This window comes from Pagrus major, chromosome 15, assembly GCF_040436345.1.
Source record: "Pagrus major chromosome 15, Pma_NU_1.0".
NCBI classification, from domain to species: Eukaryota; Metazoa; Chordata; class Actinopteri; order Spariformes; family Sparidae; genus Pagrus; species Pagrus major.
This window is the reverse complement of record NC_133229.1, coordinates 6,008,982-6,031,053: the sequence shown is the minus strand read 5'-3', so window position 1 is coordinate 6,031,053 and position 22,072 is coordinate 6,008,982. Positions and strand designations below refer to the sequence as shown.

The 22,072-nt window shown below is 40.9% G+C and overlaps 3 protein-coding genes across 3 annotated transcripts in view; 1 reads left to right on the top strand and 2 right to left on the bottom strand.

The window, feature by feature from the left end:
* spock2 (SPARC (osteonectin), cwcv and kazal like domains proteoglycan 2) overlaps positions 1 to 9,049 on the top strand; it is a 34,267-nt gene extending 25,218 nt beyond the window's left edge. The window contains exons 4-11 of the mRNA XM_073481868.1: positions 432 to 546; positions 908 to 1,013; positions 3,391 to 3,499; positions 3,670 to 3,804; positions 5,118 to 5,336; positions 5,845 to 5,907; positions 7,353 to 7,484; positions 8,048 to 9,049. Of these exons, the coding sequence (XP_073337969.1) occupies positions 432 to 546; positions 908 to 1,013; positions 3,391 to 3,499; positions 3,670 to 3,804; positions 5,118 to 5,336; positions 5,845 to 5,907; positions 7,353 to 7,484; positions 8,048 to 8,193 (1,025 nt within the window). The 3' untranslated portion in view covers positions 8,194 to 9,049. The remainder of the gene's footprint in view (positions 1 to 431; positions 547 to 907; positions 1,014 to 3,390; positions 3,500 to 3,669; positions 3,805 to 5,117; positions 5,337 to 5,844; positions 5,908 to 7,352; positions 7,485 to 8,047) is intronic.
* Positions 9,050 to 11,387: 2,338 nt separating this feature from the next.
* On the bottom strand, positions 11,388 to 15,353 carry tysnd1 (trypsin like peroxisomal matrix peptidase 1). Its single transcript, XM_073482309.1, has 4 exons — positions 14,105 to 15,353; positions 12,665 to 12,795; positions 12,330 to 12,515; positions 11,388 to 12,131 (listed from the first exon to the last, which is right to left on the bottom strand). Exons 1-4 carry the CDS (start codon positions 15,178 to 15,180, stop codon positions 11,929 to 11,931), a joined length of 1,596 nt encoding a protein of 531 aa, XP_073338410.1. The 5' UTR covers positions 15,181 to 15,353; the 3' UTR covers positions 11,388 to 11,928.
* Positions 15,354 to 16,492: 1,139 nt separating this feature from the next.
* Positions 16,493 to 21,925, bottom strand: sar1ab (secretion associated, Ras related GTPase 1Ab). Its single transcript, XM_073481918.1, has 7 exons — positions 21,853 to 21,925; positions 20,648 to 20,718; positions 19,913 to 20,032; positions 19,756 to 19,821; positions 19,567 to 19,670; positions 19,333 to 19,464; positions 16,493 to 17,792 (listed from the first exon to the last, which is right to left on the bottom strand). The coding sequence occupies exons 2-7, from the start codon at positions 20,703 to 20,705 to the stop codon at positions 17,676 to 17,678; spliced, it is 597 nt and encodes a 198-aa protein (XP_073338019.1). The 5' UTR covers positions 20,706 to 20,718; positions 21,853 to 21,925; the 3' UTR covers positions 16,493 to 17,675.
* Positions 21,926 to 22,072: the final 147 nt, after the last annotated feature.

Here is a 22,072-nt window from a genome sequence, read left to right as displayed (position 1 = left end):
TGCTCCATGGATTGAGCATTTTGATACTTCTGTAGTATTTATTTATATAGCACTCAGAACTGCTTTAAAATTTAAAAAAAGACAGGAAATCTCCCTTTCCACAATATGCTGCCTGCATATAAAAAAACTCAAAATAAGTTCAGCTGCATAAGAAACAAATGAATCTACTTTATCCTGTTAGAAAGAAAGGCTTTTCATTTTCATGTTCATAGAATAAAGTGCGAGACAGTTCAATGCATTAGCTCTGTGTTCAATGCTCTAATAATTTAGGCTGACTTTCAGGTTACGCCAAGCAAATAGAGCAGAGAGATTTGGGGTTTGAGACTGCGAGTGAAAAGTGGAATGATGGGCAGAGACAGATTGAGAAAAGGGTAAAAAGCGAAGCAGTGAGGAAACCACAGTATACATCTCATTTTCTATTTTTTTCCCAGATGTAGACACCACCAAGGACCCCTGTCAAAAGGTTAAGTGCAGCCGACACAAGGTGTGTATCGCCCAGGGCTACCAGAGAGCTGTATGCGTCAACCGCAAGAAACTCGAACACAGGTGAGTGTTGCCACCCCTGGGCAAGAGCTGACTAAGTCCCAAAACACACTTGCGTAGTCAAAAATCTTCTCCGTTAATGCACACTTACATAACACAAACCAGTTCCAGTCGGTGGCCTGTGCTGGTCTGGGACGTGTTTCCCTGTCAGCCACAGTGATGATAATAAAGCTTGTTTGTGGACCAGTGCAGTGCGGCTGCCTGCTGTTTAATGATAAGCTAATACATTCAGACAACATGGAGCAGGGCTGTTTGCTACATGTCCAGGATGCTGCTGCTGTGTCTGTACTCTGAATTAGCACAGCAGTCGCTGTCTCAGCTGGACTCGTGAGGCTGAAGTGTTTGTGTGTCCTCTGTCCTGCAGACTGAAGCAGCCTGCTCTCCGGTCTCCTGATGGAAACTGTCAGCCCTGTCCCATCTCCTCCTCCGGGCCTGTGTGTGGGTCGGACGGACACAACTATGCCTCAAAGGTACACTGAAGCCAATAAATACCAAACTGAATTAGTTACTGGAGGTTTTGTCTGATATAAACCTTAACAATAGAACATAATTAATTGCACTGAACAGCGGTTTCGTTATTGTCTCTGTGACTTTGCATACATTTGCAATAAAGTCTAACAATCCTGAAATAAATCCTCCCTTAATGAAGGTTATAATGTTCAGTTTTGTTGAAACTGTTTCAGAGAGATGTTGATTAAACTTAATGATTTGGAGGCTGCAGTCTGTGTTGCTGTTAAGTATGTTGATTTATACTAAGAGGTGTTATACTGTCATTCCCATTTATATCAATGAGGGCAGAGTAAACACCTGCATCCTTCAAAATTAGTATAAAGATGAATCAGAACGTCTCCAAAACCATTTAAAAAATCATTATAACCTCAATGAAGGTGTGATTAATACTGTTGTATAAGACTGTGTTAGTGTTACCTGCCTGTGCCTGATATACTGTTGACCAACCTCATAATCTCATTTCTAAATCATACAGGCTACGGTTTTAAGTTAAGTTACAGTTAGAATCAATGTGTCTTCTTTTGGAACAATCATTTGACTTCAGCCTACCCAAAATAGTATTTAACAGCTCAAGAGTGAGATATTTTCCTTCATGGAGACCAAAACAGAGTTACCTACATTCACCAGTGGGCCATAAACAAACCTCCAAATCAACGGCTTCATTGTCCATGTTTTTATTGATCATTGGTTGATGGAAATTACATTTGACAAAACGTCAATTCTGTAATTAATTTTTCCCCCCTTGCTTGAGTTGTTTTTTGTCTTTTTTGAAAAAGAGTTAAAGCACTTTGGAGATAGAAACAGCTTTTCTGAATAAGTTCTGATATAGCAAACACTGAACTCATGACTGATCAGCTGTTTCCACTCCCAAGGAACGGATGAGTAGACCAAATGATTCTTTTGTCTAATCTTCCTGGGGGAAAAACCGATACAAAGAGCCCTGATATATGGCCTCAGAAGGACCAATCGGGGGCTTGTGGTGACAGAATCCTGTGTGTTTATTGATTTATGCTTTGTCTTTTGGATCACTATTCCTGACCTTGTGTGAGGTTGGAAAGCACATTCAGGAGAAAATCTCAGATTTGAATTAAGGCACACAGTCCGTCACTTCATCATCAAACATAATTGTCATTTTAGATGAAAAAAAAAAACGGTATCCCACAATCTACTAAAAATGAACAGTTCTGTTTCTTCTTCATCTTCTTTGAGGTGTGTTGGTGGTAAACAACTGGTTTTGTTTCCGTTTCTTTAGTTTTTCTACTGTCTATTACAGCCATGTGTAAAGCTGCCTACTTCTGATGAAACTACACTTTGTGTAATTTTCTTTTCTTTTCTTTTCTTTTCTTTTCACGACATTTCAAAAGGTCACAAGTTAACAATTAGACATAAACACGGCTAAGTGTTTACAAGAATGTTCTCCATAAACTTTTTTGAGGTGTTTGTACATTAATATCATGCTTACAGCTCGTTTCCGCTGCTCCCAAGTGTCGACAAAAACAATTAAGGCAGGTTAAGTCTAAAAACAGAAAAAATATATTTTTTTTTTGTTTTGTTTTGTTTTTTTTGCCTTAATTGGTGTGAACATGTGTATTTCTCTGAAAAGAACCGAAGGTAGATAATCACTGAGTGTAGGTGGGAATCACTGGCAGTGACACTGCACAGCATCGCCTACAATATAGAAGTGAAAAGGACACTCATGTGTGTGTAGATTCAGCTTCACAATATGGTCTCTATGCTTTGTGATAACATACTGCATGTTGTGTTGATCAGAATTGCAAAAAGGGTCTTAACACCTACTACCAATGTAGGTTAGGTAGCAGACATGTGTTGAAATGTTTGTACTGAAATACGACACAGTACCTATGTATAACGATATGTGCATCAGTGAGATGGTGATACATTTATTCACAGCTTTGACTTTATGTTATATACGTACTAACACAATGCACCTTGCATTGTGGCGTAAATTGTGACATACACCTTGCACATTCTGAGCTGAGCGGTGTGTAGAGCCTCTCAGGGGAAAAAAAACCAAGACAAAGAGCCCTGATATATGGCCTCAGAAGGACCAATTGGGGGCTTGTGGTGACAGAATCCTGTGTTTTTATTGATTTATGCTTTGTCTTTTGGATCACTATTCCTGACCTTGTGTGAGGCTGGAAAGCACATTCAGGAGAAAATCTCAGATTTGAATTAAGGCATACAGTCCGTCACCTCATGAATATTTGATCTGTGTTGCAGCAATAACTCATTTTACTTCACCTTTGTGTCCCCTTGTCGATGTTGCTGGTGTGTGTGCGTTTAATCACTGTATGTGTGTGTGTGTTTGTGCTGCAGTGCAAGCTGGAGCAGCAGGCGTGTCTTACGGGGAAGGATCTTACCCTGAAGTGTTCAGGTCTGTGTCCTTGTCCAACTGCCGCCCCGACATCCAAGGAGAGTAAACATGGTAAGATCAAACACACACAACAACTATGACAAAAAATAAATATATTTTTTGTATTATTATTTATTTTGTATCTCTGTCTCACACACACACACACACACACTAGTAAAGCAATCATCACAGCAGCATGAATAGGTGCAACAAATTTAATTTTTTTCCTCTGGCCTCCACAGAGAGCTGTACCGGACAGGATCTGGCTGATCTCGGGGAGCGTCTGAGGGACTGGTTCCAGCTTCTGCAGACCAATGCCAAGCAGAACAACAATAGCAAGTCCGGGGCCAGAACCACTGCAGCCAGCACCACATCAGGTTAGAGCTACTGTTTAATGAATCCCGACTGCATTAAGAGGGAGTTAGAACTACTTTATAAAAAAGGCAGTATACTAGCTGTAAAAAAAGTCTAAACAAGATGTTATGTCTTTTATTGTGTCTCTGTGGAGGCAATGGATGTTGTTGCCTGCGAGCTACTGCTAACACTAAAGTTGCCACTACAGTTGTTGGGGATTTTACTACACAACTGTGAACATGTAAAATCCACCAAACCCCTTTATGCTTCTGAAATAAATAACCTGGTGGGCTTTCACATGGCTTAAAGAAGGTAGCCTTGATGAGCAAGAGCAACAGTATCAATGCAATAACTGCAAGTGACCGATCTAAGAAACATGACACACAGGTCCTGTTTAGGCCTGGGTTGGATTCCAAATAGAACAATTCAAAGGATGTGACTTTATGCTCGTTCTTGAGTGCCTTGCCTCAGTGCCTCTCTCCGCTCCACTAACAGAGAGCAACAGAAGCTACGGCTTCCAGCTTAACACAGAAGTTCCACAGAGCCCCTTTAAGATGTGACTATAAACCGTGCAAAGTGTCTGTGAAGATTATGGCATCAGGATAATGTGACCGTACATTGTAATGTTACCTTTGAACAAACATTGGTGTCTTTGGTGGTATTGTTGTGATATTCAGCTGATGGTGAGGTCTAATGCACTCTTTACATCCGACAAAATAAAAATTAGTTTGACAGGAAAGGGGAAAGTTGACTGAGGTTCATCTGTGTACCAAACTTGCATGACTCATATTGGAGAACCGAGTGAAAAATGGCATGACTTAGAAAGGGAAAATCAGAAAAGCTAAAACAAGTCTAACTGGGAGAATAAAATCCTCTCAAATTTAGCTTTATGGTTCCGCTGGTGATGCTTCTACTGTCATGTTTTCTGCAGCTCTCAGAAAGGTTTCAGTAGCTCTTTTGGGTGGATGAATCAAGATAATGCTGCATCACAAACAGGAGCATGCTGCATCGGCTACAAGTTCATGACTGCCTTTGTGCGTACACACAGTTTTAGACATGAATCTACACAAAGCTTTATGCATCTGACCCCAGGTCTTAACTAGGCTGTAAAGATTTAAGTGGTAAATTCTTGCAAAAGGTTGATAATGATGAGATCAAATGCCATTTTCATTAAAAAAAAGTTTTTTGCTGAAACAAGTAACATAAAACAACAGGGTGGATTTGTATATTTGAAACAGCAGATATTTCTGAGCACACTGGCATGGTTTCGTTTTCCATTTGTACAGCTGTCCCCTGATAAAAATGAATGTTTGTTTGTCTGTCTTTGTGTTTGCAGTGCTGGACAGGAGCCTGGTGGCCAGCTGTAAGGACTCCATAGGCTGGATGTTTTCCAAGCTGGACACCAACAGTGACCTGTACCTGGACCAAGCTGAGCTGGCTGCCATCAACCTGGACAAGTACGAGGTGTGCATCCGGCCCTTCTTCAACTCCTGTGACTCCTACAGGGACGGCAAGGTGTCCACTGCCGAGTGGTGCCTCTGCTTCTGGAGAGAGAGTGAGTATCCTGGGCAGGGTTTGTGGGGTTTATGGTCTGTAGGTACACAGACATTCATCACGTGCCTGTGTGCTGACATATTTCCCTTGGCACATGCTTTGAAACTTCAAGGCCCTCAGGTGTAGCCACCTCTGTGCTGTGTGCTGGTCCGTCACTATTTGTCTTCCTACTCATCCTCCTGCCCCCCTATGGGGAGGGGTCACCGCAAGGAGCTAAAAACATTCCTGCTGCTTGTTGACAGCCTGTTTCTCCTACAGCTCTCGGAGTCAGCCAACCAGCCAAGCAGAAACTAGGTCTCAGTCCCAAGCTCATGCTGATCTTAAAGAAAAGACATGGAAAGTGGTCTTAAAATTTGCAGATCATTAGAAAACACTGATTTCACTCTGACTTTTGATAGTTGTTGTCAGATTTTAGATCATCATTATTTCTGTTCTGTGTCTAATCATGCCCAGGAGTGCACTTTGTTCCTTTATTTTCTCTTGTAAAAATAATTTTCTGTTCTTTTAAGAGCCACCTTGCCTGGCCGAACTCGAGAGGATCCAAGTTAAAGACGGTGGCAAGAGAAAGTTTGGTAGGTATCTGACTCCTCATAAGAGCATTTCAACCCAATTGGATCTGTCGTTCCCGTTCGAGGGGTTTTCATTGAGTAGACGACAAGCAGGAGGCAGGGATTAGTCGCTGATCAGTCTTTTGGATTAGAACTTGATACTGACAGACGGCAAAGGAAAGCAGACGTCAGTGTGTCTTACATGTACGTGTGAGCGGGTGAATGTGTGTGTGTGTGTGGACATGTGTGTGCACGCATGTGCGCACTGCAGATTTTGGCTGGCTGGGCTCTGACTCAGGACTCTCCAAGGACACAGAGCAGTGAGCAGGGGGCAGTCTGCCAGCTCAACACTCAGATGTTCCCCTGAAAGACTCGACGGACAGTGTTTTGCTGTGTTTTGTCTCATTAATGTCACACTTTTTTTGTCTTTATTTACATAAAAGTTGTCTTTGAAATATTGAACATCATGTGAGGAGTATGCCAGTTCAGGCCTAATATACAGCAGGGTGTTTGACACTTTTGATAGAAATTACGTATATTCAACAGAATAAAGTGTCACTCAACGGTTCCCTCTCATGTTGTGAACCTGGACACTTTTGTATTGCTGCAGACTAGCGTCTGGTTACCATGGAGACACCTGAAACCTTTCATAGAAGTATGAATTGAACATTTTGCCTGGCACTTTGATTTCTATTGAACAACACTCAAGTGTTGAGCACCCTGCCATAAATCAAGCTTTACTCTCCTTAAAGAGACAGTTCACCCAAAATCAAAATTATATATCCACGTCATCCATTTTTATTTCTGTGCAAAGGAAACAGTTCCTACATGAAACTGCTCACAACGGTCTGTGGATTGTCTTGAGCAACTAGGGTTACTAGTGTTGCTGTTGAGTTTTTGCGTGCTTTTAATGGATAGCTGAGTGCAACTCACACTAAAACAATCTTGATGGATAAACAGCACTACAGGGAAATTGAAAAGTATGAATTTTTGATTTTCGGTTGAACTGTCCCTTTAAGACAAATAGCCCATTCAGTTAAATTTGACCTCAGTGATAAATGCAGCTACAATATCTTTTCCTCATGCGTGAACACAGGCTGTGTTTCATATTCATGTAATACTTCACAAATTGAAAACTTTCCAATATCTTCTCCTCCCTTATCCTATGATGATTAGCTAACCGCCCCACACACACTCCCCCACACCACCCCAACATGCTGCAATATGCTGACTTAATACTTATTCACCCCTATCTTGCTCATAGAACATATTTGTATTCATGGAATATGAAATTGGCTGCCACATATGCTGCATGCATTACATTCTCACTTGGGCTCGGTGCCATGTGTAATGAGGCATGATTCATGGGCTTTGGAGTGATTATGCGACATGCAGGGTCTTATAGGGTATATAAGGTCGCTTTACTATATCTGACTTTTTTTTTGTTTATTTTTGCGTGCCAATGCCAGGCCGATTCATCCCCAGCTGTGATGAGGATGGCTACTACAGGAAGCAGCAGTGTGACAGGGGAGAGTGCTGGTGTGTTGACCAAAACGGAGGAGAAGTGGCCGGATCTAGGATTCGTGGCAAACCAGACTGCGGTGAGTCACATAGGTTTCAGCTGTCAATATATAGGAACAGAATTTTTAACTTAAGCGAGGAAAAAAAACAACTCAAAATGTCCGCTGCGGATTGACCCATTTCTCCGCAGCACCCCCCTACACACACACACACACACACACACACATTCTGCACAAGGCTTTCTTTATGTTAAAGGACTGGGGCCCACTGCAACATAACTCACTGCAGGGACCAGTGCCACATTCATGTGTCCGAAGTCATTTGCATTCTAAAGCGCCGCTTGTCGCTGTGAGAAAAGTCTTTCAAGATAAATGAGGACTGGTTGGACTGAACCTGCGCCTGATAAGAATGGGTCCCCTGGCAAGGTTTAGAAATAGCTATTAAAATCCAGACAAAGTCAAACATATGCCCCTTCTTTTTTGGCATATAAGTCAATGTTTTTAAATTGATTTTGGCATTTCTCATTGGTACAGAAAGGACTCCATCAAAGTTGATGGGGAAGACACACTGAACAGAAGTAATTACAATATACAAGATGGCCACAGTGGATAATTCAATCTGTTTTCTCTCTGTTTCTCCGTAGATGATGAAATGGCATATTCAGGTGATTTCGGCAGTGGGGTCGGATGGGAGGACGAGGAAGAGAAAGAAGCTGAGGAGACTGCAGAGGAGGCTGAAGAGGAAGAGGGAGAGGTGGGAGAGGTGGATGATGGGGGATATATCTGGTAAACAGGCCAGCGTCTATACAGGAGCATCTTGATGGTCCCACACACACACACACACACACACACACACACACACAAACACACACAGACAAATCCTTCAAAGAGATGGACGCGGTGAAGCTCTCACACTCAGAACAACACTGAAAAAAGCGAGGGAGAGGGTTGCACGGGTTGGGAGAGGGAGGATGCATATGTAATGGGGGTATTTAATGTTACAGGATGTTCTTAAAAGGGCAGGGGAAGGGGGAAATGTCACTATTAGGAAATGATGGTTCTGGAGTCAAGATTTTTGTCCCCCATACTTGTGAATCTTTGTTCTCTTCTGTTGTATGTCCTTTGAACCATCTTTGAGCAGTTTTTAGCTGATGCATAATTGAGACTTTAAGCAGTGGCAGGTGCTTGTCATGTGCTTGCATAAAAAATGGAGAAAGATTGGGTGCATTTCAATAGTCCAAATTGGCCTCTTTCATCTTTTCCTTCTGCGGATCAGCAACATTTAGATAACCAGTTTTGGTTTTAGGCAGGAAACTGGCGATAAAGAGAGGAAGCCTCATGAGAGTATTGAAAAGCACCCATTGACTTTTTATGTCATACGCTTCGGCTCATATGTGACAGTAGTGCTCTGTCTCATTCATGACTTATAAAAAAAATAAAAAGTTTCTCACGCATCACTCTTTAGCTTGTATATAATGTGTGTATCAGAAGACAGATTGTCACATATTAGTCCCGTTATCAATGCCTTGACTAGCAGAATATACTGCTTAGTTGAAAAGTGTACATCGTATCATAATGTGGATCAATTATTGTGTTTAATAAAAAAATAAAATAAACTGGTCTAAGTGGCCCAGCTGGCCACCGTACATCTGAGTCTGTGTGTTTGATCTCTCTCTTTGTCTGATTCACGACTGTCATGACATGTAGGATCTGTCATGTATACAGCTATTTTTTTTCTGTAAGCGATGCTAATTCAAAAAGAGAGCTCAGTTTATACTGGTTTTTAAGGCTGATATTGATCTATATATATCTGACTGTAAGCCAGGCTAAGAGTTTACAGCCATTCTAGCAAGCTCTGTCAGGCTGTGTTAAAGGGTGACTCTAACAGTTTTACAAATTAAAGTATGGGTACCTTGGGGAATACCTCAGCATGAGAGAAAAAGTAGTATAAAGCCTTTAGTGGCTCCAGAGGACGCAGCATGTAATTTGATGTATTGCCCCGTGATGTCGCTCAGTTGCATTGTGGGTAATGTAGGTACCGGGTTTCGGAAAGCAGTACTCCTAGAACAAATGATCGTAACAGATACAGCAGAACCAAATATATCTTTTTTATGTCACACATTTTTATTTCTTTGAAACTTGGTGCCTACATTACCCACAACGCAACTTAGCCACATAATGCAGTAGTACTCCCCCAGACAACTTAATGACGTGAAATTGGTGGAGTCACGCTAAATGCTATCATTAGCATGCTTACATGCTTGCAATGACTATGACCTGCTGATGTTCGGAAGATTTACCACATTCATCATCATAGTTCAGCATGTTAGCAGGCTAATATTTGCTAATTAGCACTAAAACAAACTCATCTGATTTGTCGGTTTGTTGCTTGGTCAGTTGGTCATCCACTTTGGTCCAGAATTAAATATCTCAAATCACTTTATTACTGGTGTCCAGAGGATGAAGCCTATAGACTGGTGCTCCTCAGACTTTCCCTCTTGCTCTACCATGAGAATGCGTGAGGCACTCACCATGATCTTCACTGTTGTTTCTTGTTACATATTGACAGACGTGTATGAGCCAATATGTTCGTCATAAGCCAGATTTGTCAGATAATATCAGCCATGCTGAAATATTGGTTAGGCTCTAATTACCACAAAGCCTGTCATTACCTCACCCTTGTCCCTGAGCCAAAATCTCACTCAAGCAATTTCTGTAACTGATGATGCACCAACGACAAGTAGGTCAGAGTTTTGTGCATAGAAATAAATGCTTTCATTATATTTATGCTTTAAAATCTTGCTGTTTTACAAATATAATCAACCAGTTGGATATGTTGGATTTTTAGATCAGGTGACTTAAATTAGGTAACAAACTAATCCACATCGTTTTCAACCTTCAGCTTAAAGTACTACAAGAAACAGATCAAACAGTCTCAGTTTAATATTGATCCCTTTATATGACCTACATAAGCGAACAAGAACATCATAGAGAAGATAAGCCGTTTCTTTATTGTCACCAAGTCGGAAAAGTAAAAAAAATTAAATTATTTTCTTATGGAGTGCTGACAACCAGTTGAGGGGTCTCACAGCCTGAAGAAAGCTGCGCTGTAGTCTGGTGGTACAGCATTAAAACAATATTGACTTTGTTTTGTCCACAGGGGTCGGCACAATCGATAACAAAATTAAAGTTCCCTGTAGCCGCTTTAAGAAAAGTTATAAAGCAACTTCATTTTTTAAACTTAAACATTGAGGAAAAACATAATTTTTGCAGCCTATCTTCAAATTTCCATTTCAAAGACATGCTATAACTCTGTATCCTCTGAGGGGCAGATCCTATTGTCAGCTCACTTCTACTCTTGCCTTACCTCATTCTGCAGTGGAGTGTAGCTTATAGCTATGGGAAACCAGCAGAAATGAGATGCAGACCCAGGTCTGTATATCAGCACTTCTAACAGCACAATACCTATAGAAAACTCTCTCCTCAGCCTCCCCAGGACATTGCTCCTGCCTCTCCTCTGTGAACTACTCCGTCTGGGAACAGAGAAATAGAAACCTTACAGTATGTCACAGTGTATGCACATCTTTGGGAGCCCAGGCCAAGAACGCTTGTCTTAGCATTGTAAAAACTGACAGTAACCAATCCTCTGAAATGTCATTTCTCAGTTTCACGTTTCAGTGATAATGGAAATCAGTAGCAGTAATGTCCCAGTGGGTGAAACCTTAAATGTGTTAGCCTGAGTGGGTATACCTGCCAACAGATGTCTGAATACCTGATACCAGCAGCAAGTCTTCTGGCTACCCAAAGGGACCAATCATGTTCAGCAACCTGTCAGCTTATTATGCTGAATATTCCTCCTGCCCGGTGAAAACAAGCCATATGTAACAGAAGCAGGTGTAAATCCTGACACAATCTTCCAGGAAAAGGGTATCGTCTTTTCTTGATGCTGTCAGTGCAAAATAACTGAAACTTAGATATTACACGTGAAGCCTGGTGTACTTTATTGCGACATCATTTTATCTGTTGCTTTGGGAGAAAAGTGGGTAATTACTCTTGCTTTATTCAGCCCTCCAGCTCTACTTATCTTCCTTTTATGTTAGTTGTTATAATGTGGGTAATTTGTGACGACTGTGGACAGAAATATACCCAGCCTACGTTGAAGTGTCACCAGAATAAACTATTTTATTAATTTATTTGCATTATAGTACAATTATACAGTGTCCATAGGAACTAAAGTAACTTTAACTTGTTTGTGGTGTTATAAATATTTCACACTATTTACTGCATGACTCCGGATGCAAACATTAAGAATTAATGATTGTTGTTTTAGGTGCATGTACTGCATATATGTGACTTTGTGTCTATGTAACAAACTGACATATGAAACATATAAAGTTATACATTTGAAAACACCTGTTTTGTTTTAAAAATTACACATAATATTAATTTAATTATCTAATGTGATTTACATGTAATCCATATAACATCTTTTAATTGAATGTGTCTAAAGGTGCAGGGTCCTCTGTTATAGTTTGCTTTGACCAGCTTGTAGCCTCCACACCCTTCTGACTTCTTCTTCTGTGGTGTCCAACACCTTGAACACATTGACATCCTTTGTCTGGTTAAAGCGCTGCAACAATCCCTGGAAAACAGTCACTGGGATGCTAAAGTTGAGGTGTGGGTAGGTCACATTGGTAGCAAAGTCCCTTGTGTTGCTGGACACTATACCTGCAAAACAGCAAATAATCATTATATTCTCTCAAAATAGCAAATACAGCAGTGCAGATTGAGCAATCAGATGTGTATAGCTGCCTTTTCTCCACACATGTGCTGCATTGTTACATTGAAGGTGTTCTGTGGTCGTCTTATGCCCCCCACTGATCGAAAAGAGTACATGATTTTGTAGTTGCACGGTTTCTTTCTCACCCAGCAGCTCTCCTGAGGATCTCCGCACCACAGCACCCCCGCTGGTCCCAGCCTGTACTGCACAAGTGGTCTGAAGCATGACAGGGTTGTCACTCAAACTAATGGTTTTGGAGAGGACACCACAGGTCATGGAGGGGCCACAGCTCCGACCCAACCCACCATATCCTACCACAACTACAGAATCACCTGCAGGCAGAGAAAACACGCTGAACATCAATCTTACAACTGTTTCATTAGTGTGAAGAACTAAAATCTCCTCTGGCACTAAATACGCAGCAAGATGTTGCTCTAAAAAGCATTTTTACTGTTTCTTCTAAAGAAGACTGAAATCAAACCTGGACTGAAACGCTGAGCCATTCGAGGGACCACAGCCCCTGTGGGGGAGTCTCTCAACTGTAACAAAGCCATATCGTAGGGTGAAGATGCTTTGGTGGAAAACAGCACATCACCCACAATATCATGGACTCTGTGAAACAGACATAGTACACACTGTGGTGAGACACACTGAAGCTTCCTAAAGACCCTGAACCCACACTCAGGCATTTTCAATTAATCTGGCTAATTAAACCAGAAGCACATATTCTTGACGACGCCCGGATGAATTTCCAATGTGACTGGACCAAGGCCCAAGCAGGTGCAAGAAATTTTACACAGATTACATGAGATTGAGGGGAAATTCCAATCAAACACAGAATACATACATTACATTATGCTAACTTGCGCTTTCTCATGCCCCATCTCCTCCCGTGACATGGACATCGTCCCCCCGCCCCGCATAGACTCTTCAAATCCCTCAAATGCACCTAGGGGAGATAGGAGGCGAGGAAAGAGGAGGTGTCTGAAGGAGCTGAGGTGAGTAGTCTCCACACCTTGCATCTCTCTGTAACATCATTTTTGGAATGCTGGACATCCTTTAATGCTGGATTTCAGACAACTCAGAACTCGAAAATGTCCAACTTCCTACTAGAAAAACTACAATAGCACGTCTACTTGAACACTTGTGGCACATACATCTATCTGAAATTTATGAGGGAGCAGTTATCTGACGTCACACAACAATGGCAGCACCCATGGGGATGGGGTAGGTGTATGTGTAGACTACAGTATTTGTATTAGTCTTTTGAATGGAATATTTAGATACATTTCCAAGTAGTTACCTCATGTTTCACTTTTCCTACTCTATTTTGTTAATATTTGCAAGGAGGCTGCACTGCTGAGGGTTCAATTAAGTTTACACTTGCCAAAGAGACAACATTTTGTTACGGTCAACCAAGGTGTTTGTTAAGTTTCGCCTTTGTGCTCCTGGAACACTTTGAGGTCAGATGTCAGGAATTTCATCTAGGAAATTCCAACCTCTGCCGTTGACTGAAACGCAGCATAAGACGGGAGGAAGACATGAAGGACATAAAAGAGACAGGTTAGCATTATGAAAAGCACCCATTGTCCTGAGAAGAGGTCCAATCAGCAAAAGTGAAGTGAAAACAGAAAGCACCTGTGGGGGGTTATTCAGGGGTGTGTTACCCTTTAAAAGAAAAGGAATTAAAGGAACTGTCAACCCAAAAACACAATAAAACAGTTCATCCAATCATCAAGACTACCAGCTTTACTATGTTTTACTTAATTTTTGAGCGATCAAAAAGAGTGAAAGGAGTCTAATAAGCATGTTTTAGTGTGTTTTTGGATAACTATTCCCCTCGAATCCTCTCTGTACAGAAAAGAGTGTGTTTAGGGAGTGACTGACCGCCCACTAATAGGTTAAGACAATGTGTTGTCACCTGTCCCTGTGATGGAACTTCAGGTTGACCTTCGATTTCCCGTTGACAACATGTCGGCAGGTGACAACCAGCCGAGAGGCGACAGCAACCCCAGAGCCCCAGAACTGTCCACTGTCCACAAGGCACACAGTGGGGTATTTCACAGCTTTTGTCTCATGAGCTGTGGCAGACATGTGGAGGCCTGCCTCTTCTGGATGGAGCCAAACATCTCGGAGTGGATCTTGACTGCTCATGCAGCCGATGATGTTCCTGAAGATGGAGTGGATGGAGCAGACAAGAGTGAGGCCTATCCACTCGTTGGCCTTCCAACCAAAGGGAGACACGATCAGTCCAATGAGACGCACGTTGTCTGTGCTTTTCACCACAAATAACCCCCCGCCCTCGGTGCCTGGCAAGCACCGGGCATCTGTGAGGATGACAGCGTTGTCCTCTCCTGCGAGGTTACTGACGATACCCCTGCTGAGGGTGCTGATGAAGAGATCTAAGCAGAGGGAGCCGAAGGGTGAGCCACATGCCACGACAGGGCAGCCTTTCTGGAGAGATGAGCTGCTCTGCCAGGTTATGCTAGTCCCTGAATTTGGGCAGCTGTCTGCCACCTTGAGTACAGCGAACCAGCTGAGGAACTGGGCATCTCTGATCAGCTCCTCACCCTCTTCATCTGCATGGAAACGCCACTGGTCAGCCTCTTGGAAAACTGCCTGGAAAGCCTGTCTGAACTCCAGGCAGTTCACCAGCATCAGCAACTCAGCTGAAACTTCTCGGTGGCGTGTTGTTTTGCTTCTGGAGGGTGAGGATGCTTCTCCATGTGCAAACTGGCCGCTGCCCAGATCTCGCTCAGTAGAAAAGCTGACGCGGATTTGGAGTTTCTCAGTGAAGCTGCGGGGCGACAGGAACCTGTGGTCTGCAGAGAGGGGCTCTGTGTCGGTGAGAAAACGGGAAAACGCGAGGCCGGGGCACAACACTGTTCCAGTCTGAGCATGGATGATAACTCCGCTGCAGCTCACAGGTTTCTTTGGTGAATAAGCCTCTGACACTCTGACTACACAGCAACACCTTTCTACCTCCTTTACCTCCATGTTGTTAGCTGCACAGATGGACTTTAGCCATGTGTCAACAACGGTGTTGAGCAACTTGAAGATACTGGAAAACCGTTAAGAAGCAGCACATTAATATTGGCTATAGTCCGGTGGTGAGACGATAAAACAAACCGCCATACTAGGCAGTTGTACAAGTCTTTTACCGAGTTTAAACTCACCGTTATATCGCTAATATTCTTCACTGTGGTGTAGTAATTCTGCTGTCTCGCTTCCTGGTTGAGTCTCATTGGTCAACGACAGAAAACCCGACATCTACCGATTAATGTGATTGGTCAGAATGTACACACGAGCAGTTCCGAGCCAATGGGAAACAAGGAGGAGGGACTATTTCCTCAGCAGACCTTGTGTTGTATTTATTTATTTTATTTTAAACTCAGTTATTTGTAGTGATTATTCTGCTAAAAGCACAATCTTAAGATATACAATACATACATACATGGTACTCTAATATATATATATATATATATATATATATATATATATATATATATATATATATATGTATATATATATATATATATATATATATATGTATATATATATATACATATAGACTTACTCTGTTGTTTTATCCTTCTCTATATATTCTTTATGTCTATAGTGTGATATTTCTATTCCAGAAGGAGAAAATGTAACATACCCAATTTCCTCTCAAGAAGAAGGTATCTCTGATACTGATAATATTAATGTATTGTAGTGATAACAGTATTACTTAGTGTTAGTCAGTATTAGTTAACTACATATTCTGTAAATAACTGTAATATATGATATAATATTTCACTGTATACTCTGCAGGTAAGAAAGCTGATATACTGGACACTGGCAAGATTAATATCAATGTACTGTAATGTGCATTATTACTGGAAATTACTCTCAGTATCAATACTACCTTTAAAATGGCAGGTGCAATATTACCTTTTAAAGTTCAATATCATTTTTTATGCTACTTTTTATATTTAGTTTTTGTTTTATTGTAGTTTACTTATTTTTCCTAAATTAATCTTATTCATTTTATCATTATTATTCTTGGTACTGATGTCAGCATTTCATTCTTTTACACTTTTTTATTGTGTTTTTGTATTCAATTCTGATGTTACTGTATTTTTGAGCATTCTCTGGCACAAGAATTTCAATAGGGATTAAGAAAGTTCTACCTTATCTTAGTACTGCTTAACAGTATACATATGAGAAATGTCTTACTTAATGATTATATCACTTTTTAATGTTTGTAACTGCTTGTATCCAACTTTTTACCTGTTTACTTAATTAAAAATGAGTCAGACAATAAAGATTTAAAGGATTGTCAAAAATATTTATTATGCTCAAACTTCACACGTTTAATAACATTAAGACCTACCTTTTGTAACAGATACAGTACTTCAGAGCTCGATGCTTGATGTAACATAAAGCAAGCCAAGTTTTTTTGCAAAATATAAATAAGAGCTTATATACAAAATAATGTATAACATTGCACTAAGAGGTAATTCCATGCGTATCTCTATCTCTTGCGTGCCCTACTTTTGGGGCACAACCCAAGTACTCTCATAATATCACTGCTAGTTGTGAGCAGCCACTAATCACAAAGTACTCAAGTCACAGCAGTTAACCATCATGAAAACAGGTAGTTTGGCATCCTCACTGTGTACAGATAAGAGTTTGTTACATCACCTGGCTGTGCTGATGCAGTTAACATACAGTAAACTGCAATTATTAAACACTGCTATATTAAACTATTACATAAAGCTCCTCAAAATATCAGTTAATGCACTTGTGGTCACATTCATGTAATTGGCCTGTGGTGGTAAACTCTTCATTGATTAAAAAAAAACATGCCAACAGCCAAACTGTCAGTATCCTTGGATGTAGCTACTGTATTAACACTTCTCTTATTGACATTATGGCACCAAATCTCTGCAGCACTTTCCAGAAAAACTACTATTCTTGAGGAAAAAATGATGGTATTCAAGATAACCATTAGTGTGGTAGAAATAGGAAAAACATGTAGATTCAGAGTATTCATTCTCAATCAAGGAAGAGTAACTCCAAGCACATAGTGTTAACCAAAATGACCTTCACTGTAAGCCTACACCAGCAGCTAAAAATACACCCGGGTCAGAAACTGGTTCACTGCGATGACATGTTCTATATGGCGGCATAAATTCTCTACAGGCTTTAAGTAACAGCAGAAACCACACCATGAAGACTATTCTCCACACTCTCCACAGTCTGAACAATACAGTATGAAGATTCATAACTTAATGTTTGCCTCGCTGTGACATCTTTGAATGCATGAAGAACACAGGGTATATTAAAAACAAAACACTACTTGAAACACATTTTCCTACTGGCACAGTCCTAAATATCGAATCAAATCTCTCTCTCTCTCTCTCTCTCTATGGCAGGTAGTTTTGTGTGGAAAATGTCTTTGTGTGTACAGGCAGCACAGTAAATCTGGTTAAGTTTTATTAAAAGAATCAGTCAATATACTGGGAGAGCCAGCGGAAACCGTCTCCATAACCTTGTCTCTTCAGCACGCTGCACATGAAAACTTCCATCGGCCTCAAATTCAGCTCCTTCAGTGACACTTTGCCCTGAAAAGAAAACAAAGAAAAAACCCAAACATTTCAACATCTTTTAACATGAACATAGAACATGTACGATCAGTAACTTAAAACCTGTAACTGTCTTTATGTGAGATGGAGCACAGAGCTGCCTCAGTGACATGGATCACTGAAACAAGCTTTCCAAATGGCTCACTATTGCATCCTCCTTCCTTTTGCTTTCTTGTCTCGTCTTGCTTTCTCGCCTCTTGCTGAGAAACAGCAGGTGGTAAACAAGATTTACACTAACAATGAAAAATTTTAATGAGGCAGGTAATGTGCCAAATGCTTCTCAACAGTATAGCGCCCCCCCCACTACCACTCTATTATTTAACAAGAGCAGCGGTGATCTAAGCACAGACCCTTCTGCCCTTGGCAAGTCAGATTTGTATTAAAAATTCAAGCAACCCAAAGTTTTCAACTATCACAGAATGACAGCATTTTTTCTTCTGTGCTGAAGGTAGGTAGGTCTGGCCTCGCTACAGTAGATTTATGAAGCTCACTGTTGTTGCTATGCAGTAAAAATGTCCTTCAATGACCAAGCATCATGAACACAAATGCACTATTTACTGAAGTCACAAAGAAAAGTAAGGAAGTGATCTCTAACTCCAGAAAATGTATTTTTAATGTTTCTACTACTTTCTGCCAGACAGATGGATCCAATAACAATGTAGTAAAAAAAAAAACATGATAGACTTTCAATCACATCTTTAAAGGGCTGGTTCAGGTTTTTTGAAGTGGTTATCACAGTCAGTGTTTTGACTACAGTAGATGCGGTCGGCATGACCCCAGTTTGGAGAAGCAGCAGGAGCACAGGTGGAGGCAACACAGCAATGTACTGTTGCTGACGGGGGCAGAGGCAGAACTTATTTTAGCCCCCTCAAAGAAGGCCCACCCATGAAGATCAGCATCAGTGAAAAAAATACTGAGAATATTTTCACCGCTTTACCTTTCCATCAGACAGCCTTTACCCACAGGAAACTGAAGCCGTTACATCCATCTGTGGTCTCTCCAAAGCCATAAGACAAAAACAGTCATTTTACCCAGCAGAGTTGCTGGTCTACCACTGCTTTGATTGGTTAGTTTGTTTGTGTTATTATGTGAATCACCAAAGTCTCACAGTTTCACATGAAAACTAACTTATGGAGGCAGCAGTAAAACAGCAACTCCCATGTTCTGCAAGGTAAAATTACTATTTTTATCAAAGGAGTCTGGTGGCTTTGGAGGAAGTGATATAACTGCTTCAGTTCTTCCTCGGAAAGCGCTGCATGGTGAAGCAATGAAAATATTCTGAATACAGAATTCACCTAAACTGATCATGAAGTTTTTTGTGACAATTCATAGGTGGCTAAAATACATTTTTCTGCTGCCCTCATCCACAGCAGTACATTTCTTAGCCTCCTACACTGGTACTCCTGCCGCTTCTCCAAATAGGGGATGTGACAACTGCTATCTGCTATAAGTAATACACTAACTCCGTAAAAGGACCTTATACAACCCAGACTTTCCCTTTAATCCATGTGTTTGTTACCTTTCCAGTCGTATGCCCATGAAGACCAAACATTCCTCTGAGTGCATCCTCACTGATGGCCTCTGGACGGTCTATTTTATTCCCCAGGATGAGAACTGGGACATTTGAGATGGTTTCATCTGTCAACAGTGCCTGTGGACAATACAATCACCAAAGAGAGCAGACCTATCAGTGACAGCTGTTGAAACTGTGCTGTGTGTTGATATACAAGTGAAATTAATATAATTAACTTACATCCAGTTCAATTTTAGCCTCCACTAGTCGCTCATGATCAGCACAATCCACCAGGTAGACTATACCGTTAATGGCAGGGAGATAGTTCTTCCAGATCCTTCGTGCTGTGAGAGAAACACAGTTTCAGTATTTATGAAACACACAAGTGGTAGCTGCCTTTACATTAAACAGCCTTTTCCTTGTTCCCACCTTGCGTGTGACCTCCGAGGTCAAACGTCGTGAAGGTCATTCCAGCTATGGTCAGCTCCTCGGATGCTGAGGACAGAGAGGAAGCACTGACTTTAGTTAAGTGATGAAACATGAAAAAAGGCTGATTTGTGAACTGACAACATGTCACTGGACGTACTTGGATGTAGCGTCGGCACATGCTGTCCTAGTCTGTCGTCTCTGAGCATGTGCAGGAGCGTTGTCTTTCCAGCATTGTCTAGTCCAAGGAACACTAGCTTGCCGGTCTTCTTGTACAACCCTGATGATAAAAAGAAAGCAAACGTGAATTTCAGATAAACGCACCATAAACTTAGATTAAGTTTTGTTTCTAATCTCAGTCTCGAAGAGGATGATGAGCAGGAGGTAAAGGTTTTTTGTCATATTCAGGAATTCCATTAAATATGCACATTGATTGGTATCTTTCAGAAACATAGGTAATATAAAAAATTAATATAATTTGGGCTGGAAATGGTGAAATAAACCAAAATGTAAAATTAATTTGAACAATACCAAGATCTGAGGTTGACTTCATTTAAATTCAGGCTGCACAATTATTCAAAATATTATCAAAATCGCAATATGACAGAGAACAATATCCAAAACAGAAGCTTTAACTTTTTGATAAAGTAATACAACTAATATTTCTGACACCTTCACAATAAACTTCAAGTAGTTTCCCTTCTGGCAAGACCTTACTCATGCTTAATGTCTGTTTGGATCATGAGCTACAGCCGTTTTAGTTTGACTCTGTCATTTCAGGCATTTTTGTTCTAAAGTAGAGGTGGAGTGGAGGAAGGTAATAATGTAAAATCACATTATTAATTTACAAGGTTGGACAATATTGGACATATTTCATTTTTGTACAATACTCTACCTAATAGTTGCAGCACACTGCTGAAGCTCCTGCAGATCCAGTCAAATATAAAAGACATTTTTCTTGGTTTCCTGTAAAACAAATAATATAACTGAAATTATTTGGAACAGCACATTAAAAAAAACACAGCAAAGTACACATAAGCTTTAGCTCAAATCCAGCAACCCCCCTCTCCCATCATAAGCATACATCCCACCATACCAACACAGCAAATACTGACAAAGACAGAATGAATTAGCAAATCAGTACAGAATTTAATGCACTGTTGCAACAGGACACGGTTGCATTACAGAATCTTGCACTGAAGCTCATTGTTACTCATTATTCCTGACCCTGGATTACTCTTGTGGTATGTGTAAGCTCTGTGTAATCACAGCAGCTTTAAAGCGTGAGATGAAGGGGGCAAACTGAGCAACAAACGGGCTATAGATGATTTTTAGATGCTAGTCTGTTCTGAGGGCTGTCTCACCGAGTCACACTGATCTTCCTCTGACTATTTTTATGACAGGTTGTGGCAAGGACACTTGATCTCGGCAGGCGCCCCCTGCTTCCCTCTCTCACTCACTCACTCACACACACACACACACACACACACACACACACACTCACACACACCTGTCACTCCGTGTGGGACTTGATGTGCTTGTTGCAGAGGCCTTCAGTGACTAAGGCTTCAGGAAATTACCAGATTGTTGATTACATTATGGTCCAATGTTTCAGCTGGGTCATTTGTAAACACCAAACTCCATTTACAAAGTTTAGCAATTTAATTCCTACCTGTGTATACTAAATACTATAACACAACATGCTCTCTGTACTAAGTTAACCCTCAAACATGTCGGTAGTCATGACATAAAAAGCAAGAAGTTTTCATTCAGTCTCAATTCAGAATTCCAAATGAAATATACAGAAATAACACAATAAAAACACGACAGGCCACTAAACTGTGACAGAGCTCATCAGACACGATTGTTCCAGTGATTTCATGATTAGTGCCACTGTTCGGCTTATCACCTGTAGCTAGAAGTAACGACATCAGCTGTTACATGGTAAACAATGACACATTTAGATAACAACATCATGAGCGCGCAGGAGCTCCAGGAGGATAGAACTACATCAGTGACATTGTAAAGTGAGGAAAGTGTCAACAAACACAAAACAAAACTTAAACACAAAGTAAACACAATAAATATTTAGGGTGTTACCTTAGTCGGCCGAATTTGTGAACTGTCCGTCCGCTGGTTTTTGGTCCGAGCCTGTCCCGTCGACTGACGTGAAGCCTACGAGTTTGACAGTTTACCGGAAATACGTCATCGGGATGGCTGAGGCGGGAGGGGCGCGCATATTAGTAAAACTTTTCTTAAATGTTAACCAGAAAAGTGCTGAGAGCTGTTACTTAAATACGCGTAGCAATACAAAACAGTA

Coding starts and splice junctions, on each gene's coding strand:
- sar1ab (XM_073481918.1), bottom strand. CDS start 20,705: ATGTCTTTTATATTTGACTGGATCTGCAGGAGCTTCAGCAGTGTGCTG. Junction 20,033..20,647: donor CAGTGTGCTGCAACTATTAG/GTAGAGTATTGT, acceptor TTTTATCATCAG/GGTTGTACAAGAAGACCGGC. Junction 19,465..19,566: donor AGGCTAAAATTGAACTGGAT/GTAAGTTAATTA, acceptor TATTGTCCACAG/GCACTGTTGACAGATGAAAC.
- tysnd1 (XM_073482309.1), bottom strand. CDS start 15,180: ATGGAGGTAAAGGAGGTAGAAAGGTGTTGCTGTGTAGTCAGAGTGTCA. Junction 12,516..12,664: donor GGCTCAGCGTTTCAGTCCAG/GTTTGATTTCAG, acceptor CTCTGCCTGCAG/GTGATTCTGTAGTTGTGGTA. Junction 12,132..12,329: donor ATCCTCAGGAGAGCTGCTGG/GTGAGAAAGAAA, acceptor GCTGTTTTGCAG/GTATAGTGTCCAGCAACACA.